This window comes from Geospiza fortis, unplaced genomic scaffold, assembly GCF_000277835.1.
Source record: "Geospiza fortis unplaced genomic scaffold, GeoFor_1.0 scaffold403, whole genome shotgun sequence".
NCBI lineage: Eukaryota > Metazoa > Chordata > Aves > Passeriformes > Thraupidae > Geospiza > Geospiza fortis.
The window spans coordinates 4286416-4306106 of record NW_005054336.1 but is presented as its reverse complement, the minus strand read 5'-3'; the positions used below and the strand labels follow the sequence as shown (position 1 = coordinate 4306106).

The window sequence follows — 19691 nt, the reverse complement described above, 5'->3', positions numbered from 1 at the left end:
AGAACTGCCAACATTATTTAGGGACAGCCTGAAGATTGCAAGATATGATCCATTTTCTGCAGTGCTAATTAGACATGATCAACTAATGTGCTCTACTGAGTGTTAACCTTTCTTATGAAGTTCTTGGGGAAAATTCCAAATACTTTTGGGGTTTTTTTATGACATCTTTCAGACTGCTATTTGTATTCTCTCTCTATATATGCACACATGTAGATGTACATGCACTCACACACGGCTTCCCAAGGGGTGTTTGCATAGTTAACAAATGCATTTGTTACCCTAAAGTAGTTGTAATTCTATCTTTTGCATAATTCCAATGCTCTGAAAATCTATTTAAATCCAAGTATTAAAAATATTTCTGTTGTTAATGTGTAAAGTATCTCATGGTTTAAGGTAGTCCAGAGAATTAAGTGCGGTTTTCTGCCAGACAAACCTTTCCAAGTCCTTATGCAAATGACTTCTGGAAAACTGGGTGCCAAAGCAAGGTGATTTGTGGAGATGCACCTCAGGCCATCTGACTCTCATCTCTCCATTTATTGAACAGGTATAATAGTAATTCTCTACCTCAGAGAGATGTTCTGAATACCGTGTAAAGATTGTGCAGTAACAGGATGGTGCAAAAATGAGGGCCCTGAAAGAACACTGAAAATAGGTCACAAAAAAAATTTCCAAAAATCTGCAGCCAGACATTTCTATGGTAATCTCATCATAGTTTTGTTTCTTTCCATGAAACACAAGGAGAGGTGACCTACTCTGTGCACAGCATTTTCACGCTGCTTTTTAAACATGCAGGATGTATCTGCCTTGGGGCTGATAGGACAGGGGATTCATCTCATTACTGATGCCAAATGCAATCAGTAGACAACTTGCTGCTTTAATTTCTGAGGACTTATACTCATAGTTATGGTTGTAGTTAAGCTTATCATGTGATCATTTAGAAAAAAAAGGTGAATAGTTGTTTTTCCTCTAGTATATCTACCCATTGGCAATGAGTAGTTAGGATTAAAAGCTTCATCTAGCCCAAGGCTATAATGAATATTCAGGAAAAATGATTCTGTACTGTTGCTTAGGGAAGTAAAAAGACAACCCCTGTAACATTCAAATCTCCTGTGCCTTTGGAATAAACAAGCATTATTTGATTAACAGGAAGACAGAAGACGCGCTGATGTACAGCTTATACCAAAAGAGACTTTATATGGTATTAAATTACCAGCATATTCTTGTAGGTATGGTGCATGAATCAATATTATGTTTTAGCCAATGATAATTTTACCAAACTTTTATTTAGATGGAATTTGTTTAAAAAAAATTAAAATACAGCAGATAAACAAAGTGTGCTGGCAATAGATGTTACAGTCCACTGGAGCATTTGTTCATTCTTCTGGATTAACACACAGTGCAAAATTATGCTACACGTTCTGTTACAATCACACTGTATCATTCTTAATGAGAGAACCAACAAACTCAGTTATGTGTAATGAAAGAAGATAATTTTTAGCAACATGGTAGACTCTGAACCAAAAGCCGTACAATCCTCTACTAAATTAAGCAGAATAATATTTTATTTAGTTCATATTGTTGGTTTTGTGAATACAAATGCCCAGCTGTTTTTACAGCTAGTAACATTTTACTTATCAAGCCTTTTAGAAAGTATTTCTTGACTATGCAAGCTTCGTCAACCACTTTATCAATGATAAAAGCTGCAGGCACTTTCATAAACTTAGATTGGAGTAAAAAAAGATATTTGTGTTGTATTAGCACTGACTGTTTTATAATGTGATTTATGAGCCTCAAGATTCATTCTTTCACAAGTTACATGCTTATTCTTGAATGTTTTATAAATCCAAGAAAGAATCAGAAAAAGCGATTTGTGAATTGGGGTCAGTCTTTCAGAAATCCAAGGAGGTGGGAGGTCCTCAATCAGTCAAATGAATTAGGCAAAAGGAAGCTTGTACATAACTTCTTAAAAATTAGTTTTTGGTATCATGCTACTCACTTTGCTAAATTTATGCCTGAGTTTAAAATTTTTTTGGATGGGTCAAATTAGTATTCTCAGAAATCTGAAGTTTTGAGCTGCATTTCTTTAGTCAATGACTGCATTTAGAAATGAATTCTCTAGATCTAATCACTTTAGTGTTTCTCAAAAGTGTGTTGTTGTGTGACCTCTGCAATTTGGTCTTAGTCTAAAGGCAAGGAAGCTTCTATAGAGAAGTTGTGCACCATCCAGTGAACTTCCCACGGATTATAGAAATGTGGTTTATTCATTTCCTATGAAAATTTTCTGTCCAGTGACATCAGTATCTTCTGGTTTCAGCCATCTGATTGCTTAGAATGCATTTTTCCAAGTCCTTAGTGCAAACAGAGTGAGAAATCACAAAATTTATAAATTAGCAATGACTTCTCTTAATGATCTAAAGAAGAAAACGTGAAGTTAAACAAAACCAGGTGAGGATATTATTCGTCTTTGCAAATACATCAGTTGCCTTGTCTGTAGAGCACAAAAGCTGTGGTATCCATGACAGAAATCCCTCTGGCAGCAGGGATGCTCAGGCTATGCCCACGGGGCACTCCCAGTGTCACTGCTGGGAGGAGAGAGGGTGGGCTCAGGTGAGTCTCTGGCGTTCACTGCACCAGGAGCAACCCGAGCAGGAGCGTCTGGAGGCAGAGCAAGGAGAGGAGGAGGAGGACGGTGAAAGAAAGGATCATCTGGATGTTCCCGCACAACTCCATTTTAGGACTCACACTGTAAAGGGAAGCAGCAAGATACATCACATTGGTGTGGCTTTTGGGTTGTGGCACAAGGGTAAACTGACATTTTTTTAAGTTAACCAGCATTTTTTTCATACGAGATTAATTAAATGTGCAAATTAATTGTATAAAACATTATGGGGGGGGGAAATTACCTTCAGAAATACCTGTTTCAGTTCAGAATTGTCAAATTTAATGGGAATTCTAAGTTTTTTGTATAAAATTCATCACCTTTCCAATTTCTATCAGTAACTGTCTCACAATACAACAAAGCACTGTTTTAACTTTTGTTTTGTTATTTCAGTGTTTACTCACTAAACATTATTTTTTCCCCTGTAATATTAAGTGAAATAGGGTGAAAGATTTTACCTCCTTCACTTGAATTTTTGAATTATTTTCCTATTAATTTATCTGTGATTTTATGGGGACCAAAAGGCTAATACAAGTGAGCCTTTCAAAAGGGCTTTTTCTAATCATGTGCTGTGCAATCAGATATTTAAACTGTTTACTAGCATGAGAAATAGAAGACCATTCCATTGCATTAATTGCATTAATCTTGGTGTGTGAGAAGTAGAACTGATTGAAAATAAAGATCTTTACTTACTTTCAGGGGAAAAAACCAAACAATTATTGTTTATGACAAAAGACAAACTAGTTAAATTGTCTTAGGTAGGATGAAAACTGGGTTTTATGAAAGACATCTCCCAAAAAGTTATTCAATGAGTTTAAAATAATTGCATTTTTTTTAAGGCAGTAGTGTGTGTTAGCGTAAGAATTTTTATGGCAGCACTACAAGCACAATGAAGTCAGCATAATGAGTTATGTGGTGCCAATATCCTGAACATTATCACAAGGATTTCTAAGGAGAAGAATTAACATAAAGGATATACAATTAATGTCTTCTAGAGGGTCTCTCATTTCGGCATTGGGCCTCAAGGAAATTCAAAACAGAAATGAAAGTCAAAGCTGCAACTGCTTTCATACTGCCGGTGCAGTGTTTCATGCATATTTCATGGCAGCTGCATGGGCGGGAGATCACCGCTTTTATTGGGATGCCAGAGCTAAGTCTTAGGATTTTACTATTCATGTCAAGCACTGTGTACTTTCTAAGAACACAGCCTGTGGGGTTTTTGTTTGTATTTAGCCATTGGTGTAAAAAAGGAAAAACAGCAAGGGGCTATTTCCTGTGTTCACTAGATTGGCAACCTTAATGTCCACTGGATTGTTTTAAATTAAATTTCATTTAGTCTCATCCCATTCTCAGTTACTACATAGCAATGCAACTTTCTGAGTTTTACAATATCCACATGGGAGAAGATTATTCATATATGACAAATTTAATTATCTGAGAGAGTGATAAAGACTTAGTAAATGTAAATAATTGCTGCAGTACTGATTAGCCTACCCACAGGTAATACTTGTTCTGAATCTTGTAATGGCAGCATTCAGTTTTTAACCAGAGCATGCACCAGATTCTCCTTGCATCAGTATTGCAAATTTTAAGGTACTTGTTGAAGAGCATTATGAATTGCCCACAGAAAAATAAAACAAGAGTTACATTGAGCAAGAACCCTTGTATGTGCCAGATGCAGGTGTTAGTTCCACTGAGCTGTCCTCAGTGGAAAGGTTAGCTGATTACTGTCTACATGAGATGTATTCCATAAGAGAAGTAAATGACTGGAAATCAGGAAAAGCTAACACTTGAAGATTTTGATTTCTGGGTTTAACAGAGATTTTGATCTTTCATTTACACTATGGCCATCCCAAGTTATTCTCAGAGTTCAGAAGTGCTGAATTGCATTCTGATAGCCCTGCAACCTCGATTCATCCTTGTTCTGATCAAGGCATGATCAGACAATGCTTCAGATTCACATTATTTTATACGATACTTTTTGTTTTTAATGTACCTTACATAGAGTGACTCATTAAAACTGAAAATTATTTTTTAAAAGAAATGGGTGAAATAGTCTGCCATCCAAAATGGTATTTTCCTCTCTCTGGGAAGGGAACATTTTGTGATATCTTTGTCTTCTGAAAAAAAAAAATCCTTTTTTTCACACACTAACCCTTCTGTAGTGGATTTGCAGTTGCTTGGTCTGAAATAAGTTACCTAATGAGATGAAGCTCAGTTCTGATGTGCAATTTTACAAAACTGCAGCATAGCCACTTAGAAAACTTTGCTCTATTTCCTTAATATACCTTTTATTCATACTACTTTTAATTATGTTCTATATTTATCTGTCCTATTTGAACAGGATCCAGAGCTGGTACGGAACATCTGTCGCTGGGTTAGACAAGCTGTTCACATTCCTTTCTTTGCCAAACTGACCCCAAATGTCACTGATATTGTGAAAATTGCAATGGCTGCACAGGAAGGTGAGTTACTCCAGTGCACAAGTTGTGCAGATTTACTGATTTGCTGCATGGGGTAAGACAGGAACATTGCTGGAATAACAGATAACAGAAACTAATACGAAAATATTTTGTTTGATGTATTCAGAATAAGCACAGTGATCAAAGGTTTCCTAATTTTGTTCATGCAACTGGGGTAGAGCAATATATGAAAAGAACCACTTTAGACTGTTAACAATAAATTGTATAGTGTTTCCCTGCACGTTCTTAATTTTGTCATATTTATATGCTTACCATACCACTGTCAATCCACCTATTCCTATATTTAGTAGTGAAAATGGTGTGTGTGTTCTGAGAAAACAAAAATATATAGTACTTGAAGGTATATATATTTTTTTCCTTGGAGCTTATTGTACAATGTGGCAGCGAATAAGTTTGCAAGTAGGTGTATTAATCTGTCATTTAGAACCGTGGTAATTGTTTCTTTGTCACATTGCTTCTTTTGTCTTGCTGCACAGAAGCTTGGAGGAGGTGGCCACTGTTTTGGGGTACCTTCAGGTGTTGAACAACTGCTGTAGCAGGTTCTGTCCCGCCCAGCTGAAGGGCAGAGATCTGCCTGTCAGCCCCAGCTTTTCCACGTGCTGTCTTATAGCCCGTACAGCTCTTTCAACTGATGCAGCCTGCCTTGAAGCTAGTGCTAAATTTGTTCTCCCAGGATTGGTCATAAGGACCTGTCTGTGCATCCCCTTGCAGTTTGTTGCTTTTGCTCTCCAGCTGTTTATTAGAATTTCTAGTTATTTCAGAGTTTCACAGGTTTTCTTTAGTATTTTATCCTCTCTTGTTCTTATACACGATTTAACAAACAGTGACTGACCTTTTCTTTCACAGGTGGCGCAGATGGTGTTACAGCCACCAACACTGTGTCAGGACTGATGGGACTGAAAGCAGACAGCACACCTTGGCCAGCAGTTGGTAGAGGGCTGAGGACCACATATGGTGGAGTGTCAGGTAGGTGTTGCCCTTTTTGATGCATGGTACTTCCTTGGAGGCTTTCAAAACATCAGGAGGTCCTTGTAGTGGGCTAGAATATCATGTCTGCCGTCGCACCGAGTCCTTAAAGCTCACTGCTGGTCAATGTTTCTGAGTCATGACAGATGGAACAGATTAAGTGTGAAGGCTCTTGGGTTGCCCTTTCCTTAATGGTAAAGCACTGCATCAGAATACTGTGATAGGGTCACTGGAGAGGGAAGGAAATCTCTTCCCTCATGACCCTCGCTTTTCCTCAAATTTTTCATCCTGTCACAATTGTCAGGCCCCACGTTAGACAGAGGCTAATGAAGGGCATCGCAGGGGGAAATATCAACAATCCAAATGCAGTGTATGTTTCATAGCCCAATCTCCAGCCTTCCTTGCTCCTTCCCACTAAGTGCGCCTTTTCCAGAGAGGTTATTTCCTCCTCTTCCCACTGTGGTAAAAAAGATAGACAGTATTAGGCAAATATATGCATATTTTTGTAGCCTATTTCTCAAGATATACAAGAATATCTTGTGTAGCCCATATTTTCAACTCCTGCTTCACAGTTTAATTTTCAAACCAGCTGCAAAACTTTTACACTCCAGTTCAGTGCCAGTGCACACTAATGCATTAATCTATTGACCCTACAAACTCTGTTGCTGTGACAACATAAACTTGGCCCTGAAGACAATACTCTGAGTTTCTTGGCTTTACTGGTATGGAGATTAGTCTCCTTGGTGATAAAAGTAGCAGTAAAAGTACATAAAAGGAGTAATAGCATCGTCCCAATTGAGTCAAATATTATTCTATTGGACCCGCCTCCTACCTCACCCCAAAAAAGTAATCAGAGGAGACCAGACAGGCAAAAATACCCTTTATTATATGTGACTGGTGTTATCCTTAGAGAACCATAGGAAATGTAGCAAAAGATGACTTTTAAACAAACTTTAATTCAGATGAGTGTATTCAGTGACAAATTGCATTATTGCCTTAGATAACTACATAGAATTTGGAATTTTTTAGAGAAAGCTGAAAAGTAAGAAAGTGATAACAATCAGAAAAAATCATTATGCCTATCGCATAATGGTTTCACAGTGACAGTCCAATAAGATGTTATATTTTAATATTATGCAAAATGGGAGGAAGAGGGGAACAAGAAGAGAACAGCTAAAGCCCATTTCAATTTCTCTAGCCTGCCATGTTGACAGGAAAAGAATAAAGGAGGTCACAGTGGGTGCTGTGCATTAAAAATTAATAAAAGAACTATTGCAGTAGTATTTTATATAAGTAACACCATTCACATTTTCTCATTTAAGTTGCAATTTGTGAATATTCCTTCCTACCATAATTCTGCCTAATAAAATCTATAAAATGGCTGCATTTTAGAGAAGTGTGTCTATGTCACAAATTTGAAACATGTATGCAATGTAAAGTACAGTGGCACCTGCATGTCCAGCTGTGAGGATGTTCCAGCATTTCTGTGGTTTACAATACCAAATGGACCCAAAGAAAAGTTGCTTCTTTATTTTATTTATATATATGTATGTGTGTAAGTATAAATTTTTTTTCCTGAAATTTTTTGTGTATTAGAAGAGAGAGAAAATTACATTTTAGGATGCACCTATGATGCAAATCTGCTTATTTAAAAAATATTTAAGATACTGAAAGTGTTGTCAATTTATTGTGTTTTGAAAGAGTCATCACTGGGTCCCAGTGCCACAACTCCTTGCACAAAAGAAAGCCACGGAGTCAATAAAGTCAATACCTCGGCAGCATGTTGCAATACTTCCTGCTCAGCCGTCAGGTGTAGCAGTATACAAATTTCCAAAAGCAGGGAAGCAATTTTAAATCAGGAGAGCTGGCATGCTTACAAGAAGACAAAAAGTGGGAGAGCGTGTCATCTTGTCAGAGCAAGGGGCAGGGTGGCCGTACTTCTGTTCCAGCTGTGCCACGGCAGAGACACGTGGCCTGCAGCCAGACACTTGACCTTTCCATGCTCTGTTTCCCCTGTCTGTGGAATGGCAGGAACACCACTTACATGCCTACAGGCTTGGTGGGAAGTGCTCTGTGGTCTTGGCATCAAAGTCGCTTCACAACGTAACATATTGGGTTTCTATTTCGATGTGTGTAAATTTGTTTTATTTTATTATCTGATAGAGTCAGTAAGTTTTTTGTTGTTTTTTCCAAATAATTCCTCTCAAGAGAGAATTAATTTTTGAAGTGAAAGACGGCACTATTATAGAAGCAGTAAGTCTGGTTCGTTTTCAGCATGTTTTCCCAAAGCACAGCTGGTTCATTGTTGTTCTGTCATACACAAACCTAGGGCAGATACAGCACACAGCCAAGCAGGATCAGGCTTTCTGGATTTTTCCATGTGCACAGATTGTGGACTGGCAGTGATGCTCCCATGGCCCAGAGGTACAGTGAGTGAGGCAGGAGTTCTGTCCCTCAGGGTGCCACACTCGCCGTGCTGTGTGACCGTGGGTGAGGTGGGAGCTGGCCCCAGCCCTGTGGAGGTCTCAGCACAGGGTCCCCTGAGGTGTCCTGGTGAGGTCTGAAATGCACCTGGACTCAACAGTGGGGACCCTCAGCATTATCCAGTCCCTGTGTCTGTCTGCTGGCCCTGGCAGTGACCAGGTCACAGGACGAGAAGTTGGTCTCTTGAAGGACCATTGTTCTCAAGGGATTTACAAATTCACTGGTTTAGGGCAGTGCAGGTTGCCTTCTCCAGGTGAATGCAAGCTCCCTCCTCTGAGTTTGATGAAAATTTCCAACAAAGAGCAAATAACAAAGATGGGTTAGTGCCCTAGCCTAGCAGCTGCCCAACATTTTGACTGACAGACCTCCCTGTCCTCCAGTGTTCAAAAATGTCCTCCTACATGGCCATGTACTGAAAAAATATTTTCCATATTAAATTTCCCCTTGGCCTCTTCATCCTTTCTCTTCTTGTCTGTCTCATGCAGAAGTAGCTGTATGCAGGAGGTTCATTCTTCATTTTTCTAAGTATGCAGGAGGTTCATTTTTCATTTTTGAAGCAGGAATTATTTTTTTTTGTAATTCCTCTTGAATTAAAAATCACACGTAGTTTCCTATGATTTATCTAACATAAAGAAAAATAATAAGAAAAAAAGTTTATTATCATTCCCAAACCCTGAGATGTTTTGAGAACAGACTTTTGTCTCTGTTTTTTTTTTTAATGTTTTTTAAACAATTGTTCAAAGAAGGAGAGACTTAATGGGATTACTTTGAAAGCCCCGTTTAGTTTTGAGTTGTCACAGTCAGTGTTTTCTTGCCAGCCAGTGCTCGGGCAGTGACCTTCCTGTTTTGATCTAACTTGATCAGCTGAAAATTGCTAAGCTGCAAGAGGCATCCCTGTTTCCAGCTTTCTACCCTCCTGTTTCTTGGCTGGTTTTGACAGGGAGGGATCCCGGTATCCCAAGTTTGACTACCAGGCTGTAGGACTAGTCTCTGTCTTCTCCACTTCCCTGCAAATACTGAATTATTAATACAAAGTGAAACAGCTCTCACAGGATACACACTCATACTAGCACAGCCTGCTGACCTGAACATGAGGAGAGCCAGATTTAAATCCCAGGTGTGAGCCCAGGTCATAGCTGGGCCCCCTGGATTCTAAGTTTACCCTACAAATATTGAGCTTTATAAAATCTCTTAGGTTTTTCTTCTACTTTTATCTCTATCCTTGTGATAAAATATATATATATATATTTTCAGTAAAAAAATCACTTTAATTTTGATATATTGTTGTTTTCTAAAGAAAATTAATTTCCATTTTGCACTGGGGAGCATCAGATGAGTCTAAAGGCTACAGTAGCCCTGCAGATTTTTGTTGCCCTGTTATCTGAGAGGACATTGTGTTTAAAGGATCCCCCAGTCTTCATCCATTTTTTTTAAATAATTTTTTAAAAATAAGTTTACAGGAACTGCCCATTACTCAAAAAGTGTAGTTATCCTAATGAAGTCCATACAAAATATGGTTAAGGAAATAAGCCCTTATGATGAAGAAAAAAAATAAGCCCTTATGATGAAAGAAAAAAATATTAAAATTAAGATACAGTTTTTCAAGCTGTGTAACTGTCATATGTGTTTGCAGCATTAGAGACAGTTTGATTTCCATTAAGAAGCTTTTAAAATGGATCTAGCAGTATTTCAGGTTTGAGAATGTAGAATATGTGAGATTTGGTCATGAATTTTTCCTATACATGGGAAGTGTATTTGCAATGTATTTGTCTATTAAAAAGGGGCAAATGGTGGGGGTTTTATCCTCACAAAGAATAATGACCTCTGGCTCTGAAAGACATGTTTTAGTTTGTGTAAGTATAAATTATTTTGAAAATGCTTATTCTGGTATTTTATAGATACCAGAAAAAGTTGCCAGGTTTCTGAGAAATGTTAATATACTGTCAGCAGCTGCACACTTCCCTAAGATTTCTTTCTTTGAAATGTATTTTAATTTTTTTAAAAGGTTTTTTTCCATGAGCTTTCATACTGTGCTTCCATATTCCAGATGTGTTTTATAAAACACATCACATTGCAGCACAATGGGATATCTATTGCAGGCAAAATAGAGCAGAGCTTCTGTTTAAATTTCCATGTTTTTTTGTTCTTTGTCATCTGTTTGTTTCTTTGTTTTTGCCTGGAAGCCAAATCCTTAGGGGATAAATTTATAAACCATACACTGGACTTAGCAAAAACTTAGGTTAAAAGCAAATCTCTCTATGGTGCACTCGCTATGTATTCTTTTAATGCTTTGTTTCAAAAATATTGCAGTATTTTACAGTAGCAGTTCAAATACCTCATGTCTGTGTGCTGTTATTGCTTTGTCCATTTATTATATGCTGTAGTACTTTGGCATTATTTGCACAAATTTATTGTACAGCATGTACAAGTACACGTGCTTGTTTTCCAGAAAAAGAGAGATTCAGGAAGCCGTCTGTTATAACTTCATAGCTGCCCACAAGAGATATCAGAAGGAGAATATCTAGGTGGTGGATTCAGTCATTAAACACAGGAATGTGTAATAATTGGAAAGCAGCAGAGACAGTTAATTTTAGTTACTTTCTGAAGTTAGTGGAGCTGTCTGTTTTTTCAGAAAAACACTGTCCAAGAGCAATTGTGACATTTAAGGGAATGCTTTTCAGGAGTTATTAAATTAAAATGTATATTGACTTTATTAGTAGAGGCATATATTCTAATCTGAAATGTATGAATTATATTGAAAGAGAAAAAGTTTAAGTTATAATAATAAAGGCTGCCTTTTAATTTTAATTCAATGACACATCATTAAAAGAAAAGTGAAAAAAACAACTAAGAGCATTCACTTTACTCATCACAGTTCTGTCAGTGACAGTGCAGTGTGGATTTTGGTCAATAGAAATGAATGAAAAGCTGCCCATCACTGGAAACAAAACAAAATGTATGTATGCATAGGCACTCCTGTTTAGCATAAATATTTACCAAGAGTTAAAGACTATTTACATTAACATGTATTTATAAAACAGTGTGGAAAGGGGTGAAAAACAAATATATGCCATAGTACAATTTTAATTTTGTTTTATTATTCCTGTTCAATGTAGCTCAGCCATTAAAAGCCCTTATTTGCATATATTATGTCAGGATTCACAAAGAGTCCTCTGTTTTCTATCGTGTCCTTGCAGCAGTCTGATTTCTCTTAGTGTACTGCCATCACTGGTCTGTGCAGGAGAGATCAGAGCCCTAATAATAGATTTTTGACAGGGAGCTCGCCTGCTACCTGCCCTACACAAATCCTCACTGTTCATGTTTGCTTCATGGCAACAAAGCAGACAGAAGGAAAATGCCAAGTGCTGAATTTGAGGTACAGCCCTGCCATAGCTTGACATTTCAGCGGAATAGCAGTTTATGAGATGCATAATTTTTCATCTGGGACTCAGCTGCCATTTTCATAGAGGCTTGCAGCTCATCGACTGACTGGAAGTAGGGCAAAGGTTTACAGCATAGATCAAGGTCTACATCCTTCCTATAGCTATTTAAAAATAAGTATTATTCTCTAAATAAGGTTAGAGAACTAAGCATATTTTTTCAATTTTTAATATTTTCTAGCCAATTTCATTCCCACAAACAAAACACTTTGCACTTTTAGCACGTTGATTAAAAATGATCATAATTGATTTCATTCACCAAAAGATTAAATGAGTCCTGGAGAAAGACTGAAGGAGGAGTCTTTACACAGAGCATTTGAACAAAGCTATGTTTTCTCCTCCTCTTACTTTGAGAAAAAGCTCATTCTGGGCTTGAAATGAATTAAGAGTCTTTACTCCTTGAGTGTAATTGGTTTGTAGTTTATTATTGTTAGAGATCGGATTTAAATTTTCACATTCATGCACATGTACTTGGGAAACAAATGCAGTGTAGGTACATGTAAGCGAGTGTTTAATTTAGAATTACACATCTCTGTGAGCTTCAGTAACAGTTCACCATGTCAGAGCCTCATATAGAACAATGGTACAGTACATTGGATTAATTAAAGAAGCCTTGCAGAGAACTGAATTCTCAGTATGTCAAGATTTCAATTTTATGTTAAATATTTTCTAAAGGCCAGACCCTTAAATCTCAGGGGCTGTACCAAGCAGTGAGCTGTGAATTTAACCATAGGCTAACTGCTAATGATAAGGAAAAGAGTCCAAGTTGAGGCAGCTGTAATACAGTCATTGGATTAGGCTATCAATCACTCGGTTCCCTGAGGAACAGGCAAAGACGACAAAACAGTGAAAAGGGAAATTAGGAAGGGAGGGCATGACTAGAATGAGATTCTTCACCAAATGTATCTGTTAGTTGGCTGAATCCCCCAAGCATCAGACAGGAATGTCCAGCATTGCTCTCAGACTAAAAGCCAAGTATTTGTTCCAAAGTCCTAGAAAACCATCAAATCATCATTAACTGTTGCTGTTCTGTGCAGGCTGCTAGAAATGCAATTGGCTGCATTCTCCTGGTTTAATAGCCTGTAATTAGGTTAATCTCTAAACTGCTGCTGTTGAACACTCTGGATTTACTGTTTATATCAGAGCTCATGTAGAATATGTACAGTTGAAATAATTCATTTCACAGTTGATCGGGGTTTTTTATAAACAGATAACTGTTAAGCTATGGAGTCTAACTCATGGCAACCAAAGGCACGTGTCAGAAAACAATTAATATAAAATCATAAATTCTTCTCAGACGTAATATGAGAAAAATAAGAGAAAATCACTATAGTATAGATTGTGGAAAAAGAGCATGGGAGAAAGAGCATGAAGGTTTATTCTGGGTGCAGGAAGATAAAATGGGAAATCTGTTCATATAGTGGTATAGATTAACATGATTAAGTACTGAGTGTTCTCATAGTTAACCTCTTGAAGACACAGTCTGATTAACAAAGAATGGAAATTAATAGAGAAGGTAAAGGAGATGTTTCAAAGCTGGTTGGTGGAGCAGGGGATTGTATTTACAGTAATGGGTATAGATGAATGTACCACAGGTAAACTATGACCTGATAAGGAGGTGTAAGTCAGTCAGGAGCAGAGAATCTTTCCTTCTGGTCATATCAGCAAGATCAAACCCAGTGGTGGTGACTTTGTCAGCACGAGTTGATTCTTTCCATGTCTGTCAGGTCTGGAGAAAAGGTGTCTTATGATCACCTCTTCTAATTTTAAGCAAAGACACACTCCCAAAAAAATCTCTTTTGTGTCATGTCTTTTGAAGATTATTGTGTTTAAAACTGAAATTTTTCTGTTGTAAAAAGTTTGCTATAATTAATTTCAGAGGTCGTTTAACTACTTTCAGTATCTTATGAATTATTTATTTGAAAAGTACTTGGCATTTAAGTACTTTTTAGTTTATTCTAACACAGGAATGAAAATACTATCAAAATTTTCAAATGAACATTATTAAAATAATAAAAATCAAGAAAAGCTGTGGTGAAGTCTACTGCTAGATTTGTTTGCCATTAAGTCTCAGCAGGTCTGAGTCCTGCTCACCTCTCTCCATGGACAGTCACAATGAAGTCAAAATTTATTTTGACTCCAAAATGATGCTTGAACGAGGTCTAGAGACTGATGGCATGCAGTATAACTCTCCAGCCTTTCCTACAACTGGAAGGCTACTGCTGACTACAAAAGTGTGTCTAAACTGAGAGAACTGTGTGCCCTGTACTGTCCCAGTGACTGGCTGGCAGGGTTGCTCTGGCTGCTGACCTTTCTCTGGGGATCACTAAATTAGGGTTGAGCCAAGCTTTCCTCTCTCAGCGTGCAGGTGATGCACATGTACATTCTGTCATTCCAGAAGAAGTGACAGGCATGTGGTCATGGACTGGAGCACAAAGATGGCTCCAGGTGGCAGAGTTCAAATAGGTTTGTAGGTCTACAAAGCTTTGTTGCAGTGTATGTATATGGTGGATTAAAGCCTGTATACTTGTTATGAGAGTTTAAGGAGCTTCAGTGTAGGAGGCAGAGGAAAAACCTGACAAAGTAAATAGGGACCCAATTCATGTGATTTCATGTCGATGTTCCAAGGTCTGTGTTGCTGACGGTGCAGGGCCCGTAATCATCTTTGCTGCTGACTTGTTGTTCCATATCTGAATCAACAGCAGGGCTTGTGGTACAGGTGGTGCTTAAGAGTGATCAATGAGACAAGTGCCTTCTGTGGAAATTATAAACTGTACCTGTCAGTCAGAGCAGAAGCTCTAATTATAGGCTCCCCCCCTCAAAAAAAAAAAACAACCCAAAACCAAATCAAGAATCTGGTAGAATTTGTAAATAATTCTGAGTAACAATTGTATCAGCAGAGGTTAAAACCCCTGAGTTTGACCTGGTGTGTGTCAAGCACGTTGATTTTTTTCAGTATTACTTTGCATATTGATTTGCTGTAGTCACCAAGTGGCATATGTTGTCTGTGGAGAGCGTCTTTATTCTGTGGAGAGCATATTCTCATGTGGAGAATAAACGCATTTTTGCATTTATGAAAAAAACAGCATCACATTTACAGATCAAAATCAAAACAGGAGCTAAAAATAATTAGAAAAAATGACTTCTTATTTAACATTTACTAACCTGGAGCTTCTTCCTGGTCTTCCTTCTCTCTGTGGGTCAGCTGTGCTTGCAGAATAGGCTGACTGACTACTGTCTTCTCCCATCACTGTGGGGATCCTACCACTGCTGCCAAAGCACCCCAACCTCTATTGTGTGCGAGCTCCTCCCTCTGGATCAGCAGCCTCAGCAGCCTCAACTGCTTATGCATCTCTCTGAGGATGTGGAGGCTCTCACCACTCCCACCACTTACAAAGTGCTTGATTGATGTGTTTTAGAAATGGGTCACAGTGTCTTGAAGAGAAGGTTTCACAGTTGCATGGAGGTGTGCTTGCTGGGAGTAATCCTGTTTCAGGATATTTTTGACAATCAGATACAGGGGTTTAGAAAAAAATGAAGAAATTATTCTTGGAACAAGTTTAAATGCAGGGCATTTGTTTACACCAGTCAGCTTCAGAAGGATATACTTACCTGATTAGTGCTGATGTCCTGCTTCTATGTAGCTTTGAAAAGTTCTACCACTGGTTAGCTATGATTTATTATGAACTCACCAGGGAATACATCTTTATTCACCTAAATCCTGCTAACATTCTGCATTTTCTAGTATCCTGCTTGAATAAGGAGTAAATCCTAATGCCAACTTCACATGTAAAATACAGAAGACAAAATAGAGCAGATTTGTTTTACTGGGTAGATTCTGGATTTGTATTTCCCTGGGCATCACTTCATTCCTAGCAAATGATTATCAGAAGCATTTATAGATGTATTTCACAACCATCAGAACATTTTTTTTAACCTTTCAAAAGAATGCATCTAATATACAGTAGTCAGCTAGGGAATCTGCATTTTAATGTGCCTTTTCATGCAAGCACCTCATTGTATACAATAAGCTGTATAAATGTCCTGCTCGCACACAGGATATGCAAACATATCCTACAAAATATTTTAGGGAAGCTGCTGTTGGAATTCAGTTTTCCAATTTACGATCAATTTGCAGTTTCTGCATTGCTGAGTAATTGAAATTGTCTTTTCTATTAACATGCACCATGTAACCATATTCCCTATATTCCATTTAAATCCCAGAAGACACTTATAGTCAGGGATTGAGCCACTGTTGTTTGGGTTAAGTGAGAGCTGAGGGAGAACTGTTGAGGAGAGTGTCCCACTGTTCCAGAATGAGAAATCCATTGCAGATGCAAAGAGAGGGTGTTTTTAATGGCATGAAGCGTGTCCATAGAATGTGTGGTACCACACCTGACTCAGCACTGAGGTAAGGCTCATGCTGTGAAGAGCTTTGTTACAGGCAGCTCAAAATGAGGAGAAAGCTGTGTGGTTTTTGCAAGCAGGCATGTCAGTGAAGACATAGCTAACTGTGTTACAGTAGTGTCTGTCCATTCACAAAAGTTTCATGACCCCATTGAGCGACCTGTTGGTTTCCAAAAGAATGTGTGGTTACTACAGTCCAGATTTTGCCTGGGCCCAGCTTATCTTACTCCTGTCAGCTATTGCTCTACTTATGCTGTTAGGCCATGTCAGTTGCTCACCTATTTGAGTACCCCAGAACTGGCAGTGTTTTCACCAATTTTTGGATACATGCCCACTCCAGAGCTGCTCAGCTTTCAATAGTGAGTATTCAGAGAAATCTTCTCATTCTAGGCACTGATAAATTTTGTGTGCTTGCAGAGAAGGTACTGCCAAACAATTCTCATAAGAATCTGTTCTTTTTTTTTATGTATAAAGGAGAAATTTCTTCAGAACTTACTCAAGGTGGGATCTGAAGAATTCAGACTACCAAGGAAGATCTCCTGGCACCTTATTTTGTCAAGAAATATTAGGAAAAGTCTACTATGTGGTACATTCTGATTTATTGGTATAATGGAGAGGTTGTTTGCATCTTTGTTTATAAAAACATTTCAGATGATTAGTTCTTGGCAGGTATCCAGAAAGGAGGTAAACCCTGCCAGATGTAGGGAAGTCTTGCTCCGTCTTGTTGTGGGGAGTTTTAGTGTGGAGTTCCCTTCTGAGTGGGGCTGGCACAAAGATTTCTTTCCAGTATGTTTATTTTTCTTTTCTTTCAGGCTTAATATTTTGCAGCTCTGACGACATCCCCAGCTTACTGTTAGAGTCAGATAGTGTGAAAGGGTCCTAAAAAAAATATCACTCTTAGTCTCTTTTTCAAACTTGGGCTTTTCCAGGGCTGTCTCTTCTGTCCTTTGCTGTTTCTTTCTGTTTCTCACAAATGAGGCTAGCACAGAAGGCAGGCAGCCGTGGTGCTCTCTTCTGCCTGCATTGCCCTCCTGAGCTGTGCCACTGCCATGTGTGTCTGTGTCCCAGGGAGGCCAGGCTCAGAGAACACAGCAGATGGAAGCAGAGGTGCTAACCAGGTACAGCTGAGGGTTATCCCCCGAGCATCAGGCACTTCACTAGGATACTCCCAGGCTTCCTCCTCATCCCTGTCAGGATTCTCAGAGGTGGCTTCCTTTCTCGCTCCATTGATGCATCAGAAATTTGAGGTTAGTGTATTCCTTACATATTAGTGTAGGTACTGCTGTCAAATGCCTAAGGCAGTGTGCACCTACATTTTGTGGTGAAATTCCAGTGGTTAGCCAAGTAAATGATGCAGGGTTTACTGGTGCAGCTTAGATTTCTCTTTTTGAAAATGCAGGTATATGCTATTTTATACCAACCCATTTTCTAATCTGATGGAGAAAGTGACATTTTTAAGCTTGGCATTAAAATATCTTCCAATCACTTAATGTAAGCATCTGGTGTTTTTATGTATTTTTAAAGCCCTAATAACAGCATTGCAATCCCTTAATGCTGTTTCTCACTTTCTTGTTACAGTAGGTATATGGCACGTATCTTCTGGTTTAAAAAGCTCAAAACAAATTTCAGCAATTTAATCTCAGTGTTAGAAAAAGGATCACAGCAGCTGCTATAGTATTTTGTATTTATGCTAGTTTTTGTAAAGATTCATGACATACTCTCTGGGAGCTAAATATTGACAAGCATGCTCTGGCAAGCAAGATCAAGCTTGGTCAGTTAGCACAGCTCAAGTCTCTGCATTGACACTGTGACCCAAGTCTGGAAACTATTATCCTACACCATTTATTTTGGCTTTATAGGTGATACTGTCCACTTGAATTAGGGATTTCTGCTGTATTTTTAATACTGTAGCGGTGGATTCATATTTGATTTAGGACCACAGTACTTGCAAGGTTGGTTATACATCTGTGTTTGATGACATCTTCAGTAGTGTATTGTGTATAGAATCACAAATGACAGCATAAAACCTACATGATTTCAAATCTACAAGCCAGAAGTAAACATTGAGCATAAAATAATTTTAAAATCACATTTATCTTTTAAATTGTAGAACAAACCATGTCCCAAAACCGTGGGTCTATGAAAGCTATTGATCAAAAATGAAGTTTGGATGTGTAGTCATTATGGTAGGTAACTTAAGAGATTAATTTTTTGGGTGTTCTGTAGGTAAAAAGAAAAATCCACTTTTTTACTAATTGTAAGAGCACCATGTTTGGAATGCTTTTAGTTTACTTTTTGAATTTCTGAGTAAAGAACTTAATCCAATTTGGGCTTCTAGTAAACTTGGCATATACATTAAATTGATTACCAGATGCATTGTGCAACATATGGCATTGTACAGCCTTTGTGTGCTTCATAGTATTTTCTTAAATTACCGTCATTTGTTTTGATTCCAAAAATGCACTTGTCTCAGCTTTCTAGTGCTTTGGACTTAAATGCAGGCTTTCCAGTGCTGAACAGATGTGTTAGGGTTTCACATGGAGCATTTATGCTTTTGTGAGTCTTCCTCTTCGAGTTTTCCATACACAGTATTGTGTCAGCGATAGCTCAGATGTCTTCATTTTGGTATGTACATTGATTGCCTAAAATAACCTTCAGAATTCTAAGAATTGTACATAATCAAGAAAAACACAGAAGCAACACAGTTTTCCCAAAGGTACTGGCCCCAAAGTGAATCATATATGTTTTCTTTTAGGTTAGAGACGACAGGAAGGATGGAGAAAATAATTCCTTTATGGGTGACAGCAACAGTCAAGCACAGTCCTGTGTGCTTATGTGACCCCCTGTATTTCCATGCTTGAGGCAGTGGTGTGAATGGACATAACACTTCCTCCATGAAAACCCACAGAATAAGGTGCTTGAGACATTAGTATGTAGTTTACTTCTGAGAGGAGACTGCTTGAGTTGATTTACAAAGCATACTTTTAAAAAGTTATCCTTTAAATTACAAACAGTTTTAGAGAAAAGGGTAAGAGGACATTCTGGGACAAGGGATTTATGACCAGGAGGGCCAACTGCTGCCTCTTCTGCTCAGGTAGAATTGCTCTCTTTACACACATTTCCAGGCCTACCTGTGTAGTCTTTTTATTCTGGGAGATAAAAATATTATACTTTTGTATAGCATTTGGACATCCTCTCCTAGAAGGCACTGTGTAAGTGCCAGATACTGCTGCTGTGTGTTTAACAGTAGCA

General features: G+C 38.1%; 1 protein-coding gene across 1 annotated transcript in view; it reads left to right on the top strand.

Annotated features, from left to right (window-relative positions):
- Positions 1–19691, top strand: part of DPYD (dihydropyrimidine dehydrogenase) — a 311278-nt gene that overhangs the window by 219051 nt on the left and 72536 nt on the right. The window contains exons 16-17 of the mRNA XM_031057867.1: positions 5004–5124; positions 5989–6108. Of these exons, the coding sequence (XP_030913727.1) occupies positions 5004–5124; positions 5989–6108 (241 nt within the window). The remainder of the gene's footprint in view (positions 1–5003; positions 5125–5988; positions 6109–19691) is intronic.